This window comes from Apis cerana, linkage group LG15, assembly GCF_029169275.1.
Source record: "Apis cerana isolate GH-2021 linkage group LG15, AcerK_1.0, whole genome shotgun sequence".
Lineage (NCBI taxonomy): Eukaryota > Metazoa > Arthropoda > Insecta > Hymenoptera > Apidae > Apis > Apis cerana.
In genome coordinates this window covers 6,191,213-6,207,968 of record NC_083866.1, presented here as the reverse complement: position 1 = coordinate 6,207,968, position 16,756 = coordinate 6,191,213, and the positions used below count along the sequence as shown (strand labels likewise).

At 36.6% G+C, this 16,756-nt stretch overlaps 1 protein-coding gene across 1 annotated transcript in view; it reads right to left on the bottom strand.

Annotated features, from left to right (window-relative positions):
• The window catches only part of LOC107996339 (uncharacterized), a 163,420-nt gene extending 149,969 nt beyond the window's left edge, over positions 1 to 13,451 (bottom strand). Inside the window, exons 1-2 of the mRNA XM_062085817.1 lie at positions 12,777 to 13,451; positions 1,927 to 2,161 (exon numbers count right to left, since the gene is read on the bottom strand). Coding sequence (XP_061941801.1) covers positions 1,927 to 2,161 — 235 coding nt within the window. The 5' untranslated portion in view covers positions 12,777 to 13,451. The remainder of the gene's footprint in view (positions 1 to 1,926; positions 2,162 to 12,776) is intronic.
• Between the last annotated feature and the right edge of the window lie 3,305 nt (positions 13,452 to 16,756).

The window sequence follows — 16,756 nt, the reverse complement described above, 5'->3', positions numbered from 1 at the left end:
TTCCTCTCTTTTCTTCCCTCCCTCGCCCCCCTCTCCCTCTCGTAACTCTTCCCGTGTTCCGGAGTAGATGTTCACTCGACGAGAATGCGAGGAGTACACCGGTCTTTAAAGCGAAATTGGATTTTGGACGCGTATGCGCTTTCTAATTCGAATTTGACGTTCCTTCGGGGGGAGAGGGGTCGCGGATTTACTCCCCCGTTTCTTTTAGTTTTCGCTTCTTCGATTTCATCACTCCCTTCCAGATCGCACTCCTCGATTCCACTCCTTCTCCCCGACTCGATTACACTCGATTTCAATTCCATCCTTCCTCGATCATTCCAATCGCACTCCCCCCGATTACACCCTTCAATTCCACTCTTCTCAATTCCAATTCCTCCCTTCCATTCCCATTCTTCGATCGCATACCCCTTTCAATTCCATTCCCCTTCCCCCCCTCGATTACACTTGCCCCGATTCCAATCTCTCTTCGATTACACCCCCTCTACTTCCTTGATTACAACCCTCCCCGATTACGCTCCCTTCGATTACACCCTTTCTACCTATCTCTCTATCCCTCGATCCATAGTTTCGATCGCGATGGTTGCCGCGGTCACGAATCGAAAGTGCAAAACAGCGTGGAGTTACGAGGGAGGAAGGGGGAGAATTTATGGACCGTCGGGGATCCGCGACACCTGTTCCCAGCCTCGCATTAACATCTGAAATATTTCTCTTGTTTATGGAGACTCGCGAAATTTACTTTTTTCGACATTTTCGCGATTCAAACGATCTCGTTGAATTTTGCAATACCTTTGTTTTAAAATTTGTTAAAAGTTTATCGTGCAGCCGGAAAGATTCATCGAGTCGAAAGGAACGAACACGTGGAATATGAGCGAGTACGGAGGTAATTGTTAATGAAAAAGAAAAAAAGGGGAAGAAAAATAATGTTCCTGTATAAAATTCTGTGGAAGGTAATAAAATAAATGTCGTACATCGCGTGGTATCGTCACGGAAGATTCGGTATATCATTGGGGGGAAGGAAAACTCCGTTGGAAACGGCAGAGACCGGAAACGACGACGTACGCGTCGACGTCCGATAATTTCCAACTTCTCCAATTATCGTTTCTCACGCCGGCTGGGGAAAGGAGGTCGAAGAGAATAAACCTAGGAAATGGCGTGTTCCGTTGGCTGACGTTGCTCGAAATGCGCCGAGCCTCGGAAATAAGTGCCGGCCGATCATCGAAATCGGGCGAATTTCCGCATCGAGATCCCAACTGACGAAACGATTCGAAATTTTCTCCCTCGAATAATACGAGAAACTTTTCTTGTATCTTCGTTCGTTAGTTAACTAAGTCTAAATAATATTCGTTAAGATAGAGATTTATATTCCTTTTTTTATTATGTATCTCTCTTGCCGTCTCTTTTCAATTACACCTTCCCCAATTCTACTCATATCAATTCCAATCCCCTTCAATTCCTCTCGATTCTCCCCCTTTCTCGATCTCATTCGTTATATCGATCTTATTCCTCTCTCGATTGCACTTCCCTCGATTTCTGCACTCTATCAATTCCATCCCTCTTCAATTACACCCTTCTTGCACTATATATCCCTTTTCTAACTCCCTTCAATTCTATTCCTTTTGATTCTTCTCTTTTTATCCTTCCATTTCTGCACTATATCAATTCCATCTTTCTTCGATTGCACCCTTCCTCTATACCTACTCTATAACCCTTTTCGATTACGATTTCATCCTAATTATATTCTCTCTTTCGATTACACCGTTTATCTCATTTCATCGTTTTTACAGAAACTTTCGAAGATATCCGAGTTTCGTTAAGAACAATCGAAAGAACAGTAATCCCAGAAGAGGATCATCGAATATTCGTGAAGCTAACAAATCGCATCAGCAATCGTTGAAAACGCACAACGTGGGGAGTTTAAAGACTCACCGATCAGCTTGCCGAACTGGGCCGGTGGCTTCCATTCCGGATAATGTCGTGGAAATCGCGCCCTCGACCAGTAAGTCCTTAAAGTGACTTTGTATAGCGCCAGCTTATCCTGTTTGTCCTCTTTCTCCTGTCTATCCTGAGTGAACGATCCACATTGAGCGACCACCAAGAGTAGCCGCGTACCCAGCAACAACAACAGCAGCGTCGACCACTGCAACCACGTCCCGTGAAGCATCTGAAAAATCATTGACAATTGCGTTGAAAATTGCGGGGAAAATGTGATATTCCAAAAGATGTGGAACGAATGAACTGAAATTCTTCCAGAAACAAAATAAAGAGAAATAAGGAGAAATTTTCCACGATCGCAATAATAATCTAATTTTTGTGAATAAATTTTGAACGATCGACGAATAATAGTTGAATAGGATAGTAGGAAACAGTCAAAATATTCCTACGTTAATAATAATTAAAGGAATAATTTCTATTACGTCGTTATTGTCGCGCGCGAAATTACGTGCAATCGAAATAAAACGCATAATACACTGAATCGCGATAGCATAAAGTTCGAATGAATGACGAATAAATTTCACAGAGGCTCTAAATCCTCTCCCTCGAACGTAGCCTCCTTCCATCGATCGATGCCTCCGCAATACCAGTCGCAATTACACCATATCGAACGAACGAATTGTCCACGGAACTTGTACACGGTTGCTCCACAACCCGAATACGCATAGTGTTTGCGCCCCATTTATTCCGCAACCTCCAAGACAGAGATTAAAGGAGAAGTGTATGTTCGCGCAGAGGAAAGGATCGGACATCTACGCGCATTCACCGGAGGAATTGATAAAATAGGATAATTGATAGGGAATTTGGAGAAAAAAAGAAATTGATAAAAATAAGAAAGAGAAGAAATTAATCAAAATAACGAAAAGGAGGAATTGATAAATTTGGAGAGAAGGAATGGATAAATTTGGAGAGGAAGAGGAATTGATAAAAATAGGGAGAAGGAGGAATTGATAAATTTGGAGAAGGAGAGAAATTGATAAAAATAAGGAAGAGGAGGAATTGATAACAATAAAGAGAAGGTGGAATTGATAAATTTGAGGAGGAAAAGGAATTGATAAAAATAAAGAGGTGATAGTATTGATAAAAATAAGAAAGGGGAAGAATTAATAAAAATAAGGAGGAAGAGAAATTGATAAGTACGAGTTACAATTATCCCATATCGAACGAACGAATTGTATACGGAATTTGTACTACGGAATTTGTATTTGCTCCACAACAAAAATATGCATAGTATTTGCGCTCTATCTGTCCCGTAACCTCGAAGAGAAAGATTAAAGAAGAAGCATATTGTATTTGTCCGTGCAGAGAAAAGAATCGGACATCTATGTGTTCACCAGAGGAATTGATAAATTTGGGGAGGAAAAGGAATTGATGAAAATAAGAAAGAGAAGGAATTAATCAAAATAACGAAAAGGAGGAATTGATAAATCTGAAGAGGAGGAATGAATGAATTTGGAGAGGAAGAGGAATAGATAAAACTAAGGAAGAGGAGGAATTGATAAATTTGGAGAAGGAGAGAAATTGATATAAATAAAGAGATGGTATTGATAAAAATAAGGAGATGGCATTGATAGAAACAAGGTAGAGGCGGAATTAATAAAAATAAGGAAGGAAAGGAATTGATAATTTTGATAAATACAAATCGCAACTACACCGTATCGAACAAATGAATTGCTCACTTCTATTGAAGTTGTAGCATGGTTATTCCACAACCTGAATACACATATTGTTTGTGCCCCATTTATTCCGCAACCTCGAAGAAAAAGATTAAAAGAGCGTATACGTTTATTCGTGCAGAGGAAAGGATCGGACATCTACACGTGTTTAATACAGGAATTGATAAAACAGGATAATAGGAAATATGAAGAGAAAAAGAAATTAATCAAAATAAAGAGGAGGAGGAATTGATAAAAATAAGGAGGAGAAGGAATTGATAAAAATAAGGAGGAGGAGGAATTGATAAAAATAAGGAAAAGCTGGAATTGATAAAAATAAGGAGGAAGAGGAATTGATAAAAATAAGGAAGAGGAGGAATTGATAAAAATAAGGAGGAGGAGGAATTGATAAAAATAAGGAGGAGGAGGAATTGATAAAAATAAGGAAGAGGAGGAATTGATAAAAATAAGGAAAAGGAGGAATTGATAAAAATAAGGAAGAGGAGGAATTGATAAAAATAAGGAAGAGGAGGAATTGATAAAAATAAGGAGGAAGAGGAATTGATAAAAATAAGGAGGAGGAGGAATTGATAAAAATAAGGAAGAGGAGGAATTGATAAAAATAAAGAAGAGGAGGAATTGATAAAAATAAGGAAGAGGAGGAATTGATAAAAATAAGGAAGAGGAGGAATTGATAAAAATAAGGAAGAGGAGGAATTGATAAAAATAAGGAGGAGGAGGAATTGATAAAAATAAGGAGGAGGAGGAATTGATAAAAATAAGGAGGAGGAGGAATTGATAAAAATAAGGAGGAGGAGGAATTGATAAAAATAAGGAAGAGGAGGAATTGATAAAAATAAGGAAGAGGAGGAATTGATAAAAATAAGGAAGAGGAGGAATTGATAAAAATAAGGAAGAGGAGGAATTGATAAAAATAAGGAGGAGGAGGAATTGATAAAAATAAGGAGGAGGAGGAATTGATAAAAATAAGGAAGAGGAGGAATTGATAAAAATAAGGAAGAGGAGGAATTGATAAAAATAAGGAAGAGGAGGAATTGATAAAAATAAGGAGGAGGAGGAATTGATAAAAATAAGGAAGAGGAGGAATTGATAAAAATAAGGAGGAGGAGGAATTGATAAAAATAAGGAGGAGGAGGAATTGATAAAAATAAAGCGGAGGAATTGGGGAGAAAGAAGAATTAACAAAGGAGAAGAAAAATATGAAAATGAAAAATGAGAATAAGAATGATGAGGAAAATGAGAAGAAGATAATTTAATAATGCGGGGTAGAGAAAAAATGTGGCAACAAAAATGAGAAAAATGCTTTTTTCTTAATATAAGAAAAGAAAAGATTGCTGTGCGAAAGGAAAGAAGTGGAAAATGGCGAAGAAAAGTGGAGAATGACGAATTCTTTATTATTCCAAAAGCAAACAAAACGCAATTCCTAACACAGCCCAAACCATTTCATCCGTCATTAACCGATAACAAATAATAATTACGAAAGCTTGTTTCACTCCTAATTACAATATCTATCGAAATCAGGGAGCGTACAATGAGACCAATTCGCGCAATAATAAAACCCTTGGAAAATTCGTGGAGGCAACAAAAGGGAGGAGGTTGAAAAGCCTGGTTGTGGCGCCAAACCCGAAATCGACTGTTACACGTTTTGTGTGAGAGAGGCGTATGACAACGGGGAAAATCGGTTCTTTTTTTTTTTTTCGTTTAATAATGAAGATTCTGGTGGAATCGTCTCGTCGAATAAACGAGACACAGGTTGTATAGACGGGATGATTGCACGTACGCGCAGATCGTATCGCTGCCGAGGTATGCAGCGGTGTTTACACATGCAGATTCGCAAGTGTACTCAAAATTCAAATCGCATTCGAATCGCTTCCGATCGTTCCACGCCTACGTCGCCACTCGTCCAAATTTCACGCTTGCGTCGCCCTCGTGCGATTTTCCACCCTGTCGATCCACCCTCTTCCATAAATACATCCAGGCTTTTCCATTAATTAACCTTGCGACTTTCTATTTCGCAATTTATCCCCCTCGCAAACGGAGAATTCGTTCTTTGCTCGCCTGTTTGGAGAGAAGAAGTCTTTGATAAAAGAGATTGAAATAGGGAAAATGTGACAAGTGTGAAAGTTCTTTTTTTTAAATTAAACACGGTTATGAGAGGCAAATTGAAATTGATTTTATAAAGTAATTTGTGGATAATATCCATGAAGGATTTTTTTTAAACAATATCTTATTTATATATGCATTATTTGTAGATACATTTCGATCGTTTTCGTTAAATATCGCCACACTTTTCGACTATTTTTACGAATTTCGCGAAAAATCTCAAAAAAAGGAAAAAAAAAATATTCAGAATACAAAAAAATTACATCGAAACACGAGTTGGTCGTATAAAAAGAAAAAAAAAATACTCGGATGAATATCCATAACTTCATTGCGCGGAAAGAGGCATCGTTTACATGTTTACACCGTTGTTCCGCGCGTTTTGACCTCGACTGCGTGCCCAAGTTAATGAAAAAAACGAATAATCCTATCGATTAAAAAGCATCCCCTGTTCGCCGAATAATTCCTTTTTCGAGAAATGGCAAAGCGAGAATTTGACCGGTCGATCCGCTGATATCGCGATAAAATATTCGAAACACATTGTCAGAAACAGAATCGAGAATGCTCGCCAAAGTGAAAATTTACAGTGAAATTTGCAACGAGAGAGAGGGAAGGATGGGAGGGTTCGCCGAATTTCAATCGCGTTCCTAAAAATTTCGAGGAAATATTTTAAATTTTCGAAAGTGTGGATTAAGTAATTGCACCATTTCTTTTACACGTGCGATTATTTTTCACCAAGACAAATTAAAATGATTTTTGAAACGATGCTAGTATATTCGCTGGGTTCATTATTCGCCATGATTTGTCTACGGTTGTTTCGATTAATTATATATTGAAAAAAAAAGGCATACGCCCGTGCGTTGTTTGCGCACCACTCGCCAAACTTTTTCAATCTCGTACGATGGGATACGTTATTTAAGCTTCGTAAACAATTGGAGATTAAATAACGTGGTAAGGCCAGGCGGAATTTCAACCCCTATATCGGAATGCTGCGAGCTTTCTCTTCAAAAGTCAACTAATCCAAATCAAGAATAAACCACGCTGTATCCCATAGTACAACATTTATATCCGTTTTGTAATCACGGACCAAATATTCCGCAATGCGATACCGTTCGCACGGATGCAACTCTATATTCTTCGCGAGAACATAATCCTCTTCTCTCAAAAGCAGCTCTACTCTCGAGGATACCCTTTTTCTCCCGACAGCAATCCTCTCTAGAGAATACTTTTTACGCTCTCGAGAAAAATTTGTAACGCGACCGAACGATAAAACGATAATAAAATAATACGATGCCAATCGAATTGCCAACCGAATTAACCAAACGAAACAATCGAAAAGAATATCCCTCTGCGTGGAAAACGGAGATTGAAAGAATTGCAATTTTCCGAGACTCGATCTCCGCTTGAAAAACGGGAATCTTTTTATCCGTCCGGAACCGACAGATAGTTGGGAACGAGTTGGCTGGCGTGTTAATTCGCTTCGCAAATACAAATAAGCCGAGTAACCGAGCGGTTGGCGTATTAACACAACTCGTTAACGAACCGCGCACATCCGAAAGTTGATGCGTTCTCCCCGCAACCGGTTGCCAAATCAGAGGAAACTCGTTAATTACTTTCCACCGCTAAGAAACTAAAATAAAACTGGAGTGATCTTCGATGATTCCGTCCAGATCAGATGTTGGGGGACAATTTTTACACGGGGCAACTTTTTACGGAACTGTTTACATCTGTGAGAGAGTTGGAATGAAAGTTCGAGTAAGATATATCGATCTCCTCTTCTCGATATAGAGAATAATTTTAAAATTATATAAAAATCGTGAAAAAGGAAAATCGTTGGAATGGATATCGAGCGGAATGGATCGTTGTTAAAAATATTCGGTGAACGTTAATTATCCGGCAAATGAGAATGATAATGAAGCTCGTTTTGTTGGGATGCAAATTGAATATATTATAGTGGAAAAAATTTGATTATTCCGATAAAATCAACGGATAATCGTTACACGATCGTCTCGCTGATTGAAAATGAGCCCTTTTCACGAAATATAAAGATTTTTTCTTTCGATAATATGGATTTAAATAGAATATTGGGTTCGTGGTATTGATGGTTAATCGATTGAAAAAAAAGAAACATGAAGATTAACCGACAAAAAATTGATGAAATTAGCCATCCAACGTTAATCGAGAACATTAAGCTCTAAACTGACGAATTGAAAAATATTAATTGAAAATTATATTTTAAATATTTTGTAATTGACGTTAAATTAAAATTTTATTTGATATATATATCATGTAATACTAACAGAATCAAAGCAAATTATTAATAAACTGATGACAATTTCACGACAAAAGGAATTTTTAAAATTAATCGCGCGTTAATTCTGACAATTGAATAAATTAAACAACTAATCCTTCGTCAAAATCACGATTAGATATCTATTTTAATCGTTAATTATTACATCGTTATAGATGTTCTATTCGAATATATCCAATTCGAATATAAACCAAAAAATTTCGATTTATTTCTTTTTTTTCTAAATCCACGAAGTGAACAAGTTCACTCTACTATTCCTCAATTTGGGGAACATTTTCAGGCGAGAATAGGACAAAGGCGCGAGCACGTTATTTCACCGGCAAAGTCGTATATCGTTTACCATCGTGAAACAGTGAGATTTTCTCTCTGGCTGTGAACGTGCCAGAAAGAGAAGCGAAGACAAAGACAGAAACAGAATCAGAGAGAGAGAGAGAGAGAGAGAGAGATAGTCGTTTAACCGAAAACGATCTTCCCTTTCTCTCTCTCTCTCTATCTTTTACTCTTCCACCCTCCTTCTTCAACCTCGCCTTTCTTTCCCTCGTATTTTTTCGTCACATTTCATTGCGTTTCATTACCCTCTCACGCTAAAATATCTCGCAACGTAAATGTTGCTCGATGAGAAAACCGGATTTCGCTTACGTGTCGGGCCGTTTGTCTCTCGGCATAGTTGACCCAATTTCTGACCCTTAACTTACATCCGAGAGCAGAGAGGGATAGCCGAAAAATCCGTGGAACGAAAACAGTTTTACACCACGAATTTATCATCGAGCATTTTTGCCGTTAATTCATCTTTCCGAGATCGTATCCGTTTATCCGCTCCGCTCTGAAAATCTTTACCAAAGATTTTCAGATATTTCTGCGTTTTGATCGCAAGAATGTTTGCAAAATTTTGAAAAGTAATGGAAGAAATTTTGTTCGACTGTTTCTAATGATTCGAGCAAAGATCGAGTCGATATATTAATGAAATTCTTAAAAAAAAATTTTTTTTTGAAACGAAGCAAAATAGAAAATTATCCCAATAATAAATCATCATATTTTATCACCGATATTTGCTCTCGATACCAATTCTCCAAAATTAAATTCTCAAATGGATTTACAAAGATCTTTTTTTTTTTTTTAAATCCCCGTTCGAAACAAAAAGGATAAAATTACCAATCCAATAACAGGTACAAAGAATTCTTTTTCCCTGAGTATCGGTCGCGGAAATGGTTCCCCGGCGTGTAATCGAAAACTAATCCTCCAGTTAATCGCTGGAATCGAGTAGAAAAGAGTTCGCCACGCGATTATCTTTGGCGAACAAACGAACCGATGGTCCCACGACCGCCAAGTTCAGAGTTTTCTAGTAAGCAACAAGTTGTCGTGAACGCGATTACTTGTTGGCTCGTAAATAATGAAAAGCAGCACCGCCAGCACAGCTTCTCTCTCTCTCTCTCTCTCTCTCTCTCTCTCTCTTTCTCTCTCTCTTTCTCTGTCGGACCACGAGGAGATTTTACATAAATTTAAACGTAGTAGTAGTTCACCGATGTTCCAGAGCAACGCGCGACTCTGCATGCGCCCGGACATCCGGTATGTCGGTGCTCTTCTCTACTAGCGAATAAAACGAAAAATTCTGGCACCATTCTGTCGGTCATAAAACGATCGAGAGAATGTGCATTCGTACGGTTTTCGGGGACAGTATTTCACGTGCACGACCGCAAGCTTTTGCGGTATTGTTGTTGATTTATATCGTGCCTCGGAGAATTGTCACGTTAAAAGTGAAAATGTTAATAAATTTCGAGAAATCGCAAAAAATAAATATACGAATCCTAGCTAAAACGTGTTCGATTATTTTTTAAAATGTATAGATTTTTATGTTTTTTTTTTCTGCATTAATTAATTTCGAAGAGATTTCATTATTACATTACGTACGAATAATTGATACAATATCGTATTATTATTTAACTTTTTATAATAAATTTAAATATAAAAGTTTTTTTTTGTTAATGATTTTATTAATTTGTCGAGAATATTAATAATCGGAAACAGAAACAAAGAGAGGAAATACAAATATCTTTTTTTTTTAATTTATTCATTTATGTTTAAATTTCGTATCAATTTCATTGTAAAAAAAATCTTATATGATTTAAATAATCCAGTAATTACAAAATGAAATACATACAAATTCTATTTTCCATATTTTGATAATTCGATAACTGATAAAAAAGTAATTTATAAAACATTTATGAGTCACTTCTATCTTATAAATATTTCTGAAAATTCGACTTTTATATAATGATCGAAGTGACAAATGAATTTGGCAGAAAAATAAATTCATAGAAAGAAACGATTTTGATCGGTTCCTATATCCTAGAATCGAAAAAACGATATTTTTGCCTATGTTTAAATAACGTTTGAATAAGAAGACCGAAAAAGTTTTTCGGTTAAATCTACTGCTCGAAACAAGATTTACAACGAGAATAACCAGTCACCACCCTCCTTTCTTGTCCAGCAATACAGTCGAAGCAATAATAAAGTGAAATGTCGACCAGAGTGCAGGAAGCAAGAAGTGAGAGGAACAACCGAAGAAGTTCCTGCACTCTGGATATTCAATTTCAATCGGATTCCTCGAGTGCTTCATCCTTAGAATCCGTTACAAAAGTTCGGTTCGCGATATGGACCGGTGAACCGAACAAATTTCGACTTTTAGCCCGAAGAAGCCATGTTTTAAAAGTACACGAGGTATAAGTGAAACTTGTATCCCTATTCCTTTCGAAAAGTCGTTAACTTTCCACTAAAGCATAACCCATCCTTGATATCCTTTTACTTTTATCTATTCGAATTTCAATATCGCGATTCCATCCTCCGTTCATTGAGAAATGTTTGAAATGCGAATAACGAAAATTTGTATTATAAAATTTTGAAAGAATGCTTTAAATCTAATGTTTGATTGGTTTGTTCCGATAAGTACTGATCCGCAATTATTGTAAAAATAATAAAAGGAACAACGATAGCGATTAATTATGTATAAAGATATCTTTCATAGTATTATTATCTGGTGTATGAAAGATATGTTGAATAAACGCGAATAATCGTGGAAGGAGAGGTGAAAGAATTAACGATAATAACAATTAATTAATACATTCTCGATAATTAAATGGAGAAATGGTAATGAGAAGCGCAACAGAGCATTACACTTTGATGGATATACACATAATTTCTAGTAGGAAATAATTGATTGAGAATCGATTAATAAGCATGTTAATATGAAATCAAATCCTATAATATTTCTGAAAAATATCGAGATGGATGATTTGATTGGTGAACATGTTAAATTAAAATTATATATACGCTATAATGATCGATCGATAAAATGATCGATGTGTTCAAAAAAATTAACGATTACTTTAACCTGACAGTATTTTTGGAAAGTTAATTTCAAAGCTTTTTTCCTTTTCCATCAAATTTTTAGTTTATTTTTTATATATCGACACAACGACAACATTCTAACCTATATCTTTTTCGAACCACGAAAGTTGGGGTAATCGTATAAAGCGCGCACCATCGACAATCAAATTCATTTTTCAATGCACTCAATCGAGAAATGTTTCACGACATTGTCATATATTCAACCACTGGAACACATAAAAGGATCGAAAACTGGGGCAATTACGCTTCCATCAGAAAATTATTGCGAAAACAAACTTTCGCTCTTCGAACACTCGAAAATGAAAAAAAGTTATTAAGTTAAACTACCAACCAATTACGAGAAAAAAAATTGAAAATTGCAAATGAAACTATCGTTATATCGTTAACAGGCCACTTTTTTTAAAACTATACAATGTTTGTTCAAATTTTCGAATTTGAAACGAATATATATGCTCTATACGTAACGATAACGAGCTAAATAGTCTAATTATACAATCTATTGACAGAGACATAACGTGGGACGATCCAATTGAAGTGTAATTGTTTCAGGTTACAAACCTTCGGTAACAAATCCACAAATCTACCACAGAATAGCATACCGATATTTACTTGTGTTTCACCTAATGATATTCGTTATGAATAGTCTTTTTTCTCTGAAGTTGGTTACGTTCGATTTTCTCGTACAAATCGAAACTTTAAAAACTATTGTTATATAAAACTTCTATATAATTGAACGAAAAAAAAATCATATTTTGCTTTTAGTTAAGAAAAAATCAGAAAAATAGCCAATCATAAAAGAAAGTAACGGTTTTTATTTTTTTCAATATCACATAACCTCCATTAAGCATGACTATGGCTTGAAGTAATTCGATACTACGCAACAAATGTATTATGGAAAACAAGACGCAATAGTATAGAAAAAGAAAAGAAGAAAACAAAACGAGAAACACAGAATGTACGTATACGTTCGAAAATAAATGCCCTACCCAAAGAAAATTCTTGGAAAAGAATCGAGCAAGTCGAATGTCAACAATGTTTACATAAAAAACAATTCGAAATGCGTATTATATGTATATGTTCGTGTATTGTACGCCATCATATATTCTAGCATCATTCGCGATGTATTTTTACGACGCAATTTTTCGAACGCAAGTTTTCGAATGCAATTTTTCGAATGCAATTTTTCGAACGCAATTTTTCGAACGTAATTAAAAACTAGTCAAATATAACCATAATAACTATAATAACTATCATTTAAGATTGGTATTATAATATCATTTAAAAAGTCTTACCTTATTCGCGATGCTTGATAATTCGGCTTGTCACTCCTTCCCTCCCTCCGAGAAGGATGAACAATGTCAGTCGGGAAGAACGATGAGAACACAATTCACATATCACTCACAGACATCGCGAGAAAAACTCGTGCTCAAAATTCGTAAAGAATACCCGTAAATGTAATTGTTTTCGTCGAAGAACGAACGAGGTACGGGGGGACACGTAATGGCGCGAGCGTCTACCGCAATTTCACGCAAGTTTTCGACGTGCGACAACGAAAGGTGGAGAGAGACAGTGAAAGATAAAAAGGAGCGACGCACTGCCACAGCACTGCGTACGAATTTGGTCGGATCACGAGAACGAAAAGGGGAAGGAGGTTCTCACGTTTCACGACACGATTCACGCACGGGTCACCGACAGCATCGACACGATGCTTTTAGCTCGAGGGTTGTCGCGGTACTGCGAGCAGCGCGCCACTCGGCGTCCCGACCGTGCGCCGCATAACTGCTCATTTACTATCCATCGTTTCTATTGGCTGGTGCGTTCGCGCCGTACTCCGTCATTGGTTTATTCAAAGAGATGCATGCACCGTGGTCACAGTTGAAACTTAACACGACAAAAAGCATGCAGATAAATAATATATTACTATTTTTATTTTTAATAAAAAGCACAACGGCTGCATTAACGATTTATATTGTTGCATAAAAGATGTGATTTTTCTTTGCTCGGTTTATGACGACAAACACGTACAGAAGGAATATAAATAGAGTATGCAGAATGAAATTGCAGCTCTGTCTACGGTAATTGTAAATGTTTCTATAACGATGCACCAGTATATTTGAGAGTGTAATTTTCCCGACATAATTATAATACTAGTTGCCACCCAACCCATAATTAACGCTGTTGTGTTGCTTTCTATTTTCAATTCAATTCAAGTATACCTTGTTTAATTTACACTAGTCATGATTTAACAAACTCTAAATATAACTCTAATAAAATTAATGTAATTAATTATTTGATATTTTTTCTTTTTTTTTTGTAATTATAACTAATTTATTATCATTTAATTTTCAATGCATAAAAATTATTCATTATTATTAAATTATTGTAGTTTTGCGTTAATACTTTTAGTATGAAATGAAATTAATGTAATTGCAAAAGATATTCTGTTGTCTGTTAAAAGTAAACCACAAATCAAAGACGTGGAAGAAGAAGGAAACAGAAATTGAAGAACGGACAAAAAAAGAAGAATGTTAAATTGACGAAGGTTTCGTTCTCATGCTCGTCTTCACAGAAATTATGGGATAACGTTGTAAAGCAGCGTTGTTTAACGAAATATCGGTTTGCTTCGAATGTTTTTCACAAAACCACTTAACTGAAATTACCTGATTTGACATAGATGAGTGGCAAGAAGTTAAGAGAAACGAGGTTAAGGCGAGAACGACACAGCTCACGTAATCTTGATTTGCGAGGGTTTCGTGATAGCAATCGATGATAAGGTTTCATTCTAACGATGATCGAATCGAGCCATTCTGGGAATCAATTCACTGTTTTCTAACTGATCGTAAAAATATTCCTTATATTTTCTAATATTTGTAATGAAAAATTGAATATGCAAATAATATATAAAGAAAATAGATTCTTTCAAAATAGATTCTTCCACGAAAGAAACATCAATATCGTGAAAATATTTTCGCGAAACTTCGCGAACAAAGAATATTTGTTCCGCTTTCTTCGATTTTATCTATTTGTGTTGTTTGGATGGAAAGAAAATTTATATTATGAAGTTAACCCTTGCCATCTCTCTTTACTACGAAAAGAAATAGAAGAGAAAGGGGAAAAGGCCGACGAACGATTCACGCGACTTTAGACCGTGAAGATACACTTGCCCAGTTGGAAGAGAAACTTTCATTCTCGCGATACTTTTCTTTTCCCTTGTACCAATTCTCTTTCTTCTTCTCTCTCTCTCTCTCTCTCTCTTCTTTCTTTCTCTTCCTTTTTTTTTTATTTTTTATAAGAATCAACCATTCCACCCAGTCTCATTAATTCTTTTCTTTTGCCCGGGAAAAACTTGTATATATCCACGAATCGCGTGTCTGACCGTTTCTTCCCCGTTATCCGTCCACTGGTCCTCTCATTTTTCATTCGTCGCTTGGAGAAAAGTGCACTTTAGCCGTGTCACCTGTAGACAAAGATACAAAGGAATATTCCGTGCGTCTGCGAATATCACGTAGCCGGGCCAATGGAATATTTCATGCGGTACCATGAGTGCATGTCATTGCTCTTGGATCCGTGTTTGTATCCTGTCCAAGCACGTGGGACGTTCCATCCATCCGTATAGAAGTGCACACGGCGAAACCGGATGCAGGTGATGGGATGCCCTTTACCTACGTAAAAATTCTTCAATAATTTCTAAACTACATGCACTACACACAAAAAAAGATTCGGACGGATTTCGTTTCTATCCTAGCGATGTTGAGGCGAGCGAAATACATTCGAAAGTGAACGAACCTCTCTCAAGAAAATTTTTCACAAATCGACGTTCCGTTAAAAATGGGCGTCGAACAGTGACTTTCATTCTCGACGAGAGTATCCCCCGGTAACAAATGGCTTTTCGAGAACAACTCATGAAAAATTTATTTCCAAATATATTAGTTTTACTTTAAAACTTGTATAAAACTTTTCGAAAACTTTTTTCTTTTTACGAATGAATATATACTGCATCGAGGGTGACTAATTTCCTTCACTCCCAACACAATGTCCATTTGCGAAAAAAAATATTCTCGAAAAGTTTCACTCTCGAACTCGTATCCTCGACAAAACATTCATCGCGCCTTTCATCGACCAAATCTTTTGTTCCTCTCGTTCTTTATTCGAATCACAGAGACAAAGATTTAAATTTATATTTACCTCGAAAAGTTTCAATCCTTTTTCTTTCGTTCGAATATATACCGTATAACGAGTAGAATCTGAAAAAGCAAGAGTTAGAACGAGTTAGATCGTTCGCTCTAAAGCTTGTTGCGCGAAAGTAAACAACATTTCGAGGTAACAATCACGGCTCTTCGGCAATTTCGGAAATGTTAATTCGGGAGAATGGTCGCGAAACATAAGTACTAATGAGATCCGGGGAAATATAATTATTTAAGCAACCAGACTCTGCATCGAACTGCACCGCTTGCTTTCCAATTATTTACAAAACTGTCTAGTTTTCGTTGCAATCTGCGCGTGCAATTAAACGCAACGCACGACACTGAATACAAACCCGTTCCAGACTTGGCATGATTTAATCGAGGAATGATTACTTACGCGTTCTGTTTCTTCGAATCTTAACTACCACCGACCCTAATGGGGATAAATTAAACGCATTAATTGCGACTCTCTTTTGAACAAAGTGCGATAATATCTCGAGAATACGGAATTTCTGCTTTTTTCTCCATATTTATATACATATCGTGCTAAGAGTATTAATTTTACGATTATCAATGAATTTAATTAAATTGCACGATACGTTCGATTGTGAACAACACAGTGGCGTCGTTTTCCAAGAGAATACGAGAGAAAATGAAAAGAACTTTCTTAACGTATTTCTTAATCCATTTGCATTTTTCGCCGTATTTCACGATTGTTTCTCGCACTTATCGAAAATCAATATCCATCGAATGTGCGGAGCGCTTCAGTCCCGATAAACCTTCCCTAAGCCTCTTTGGAAAATTATTAACTATTGTCGTTGGCTGGCTATTTCCTAGGCGAAATATCAAGCAAATCGAACACGATCATTCGTAGACAGATTACTTGGGGTGTAAGAGAAACTTTATCACCTGGTTGGACGATATACGCGGTTTATCGAATTCCGTTCGAATGATGGATTATCGGTTTCGAGGCACGAAATTCATCTTGAACGAGTATCTCGTGGCACGCGATGAATTATCGATACATACTCGAGACATAGCCGGGTATCTCCTTTACGTAGGCGTCCGTTGTACCGTTGCCCGGAATG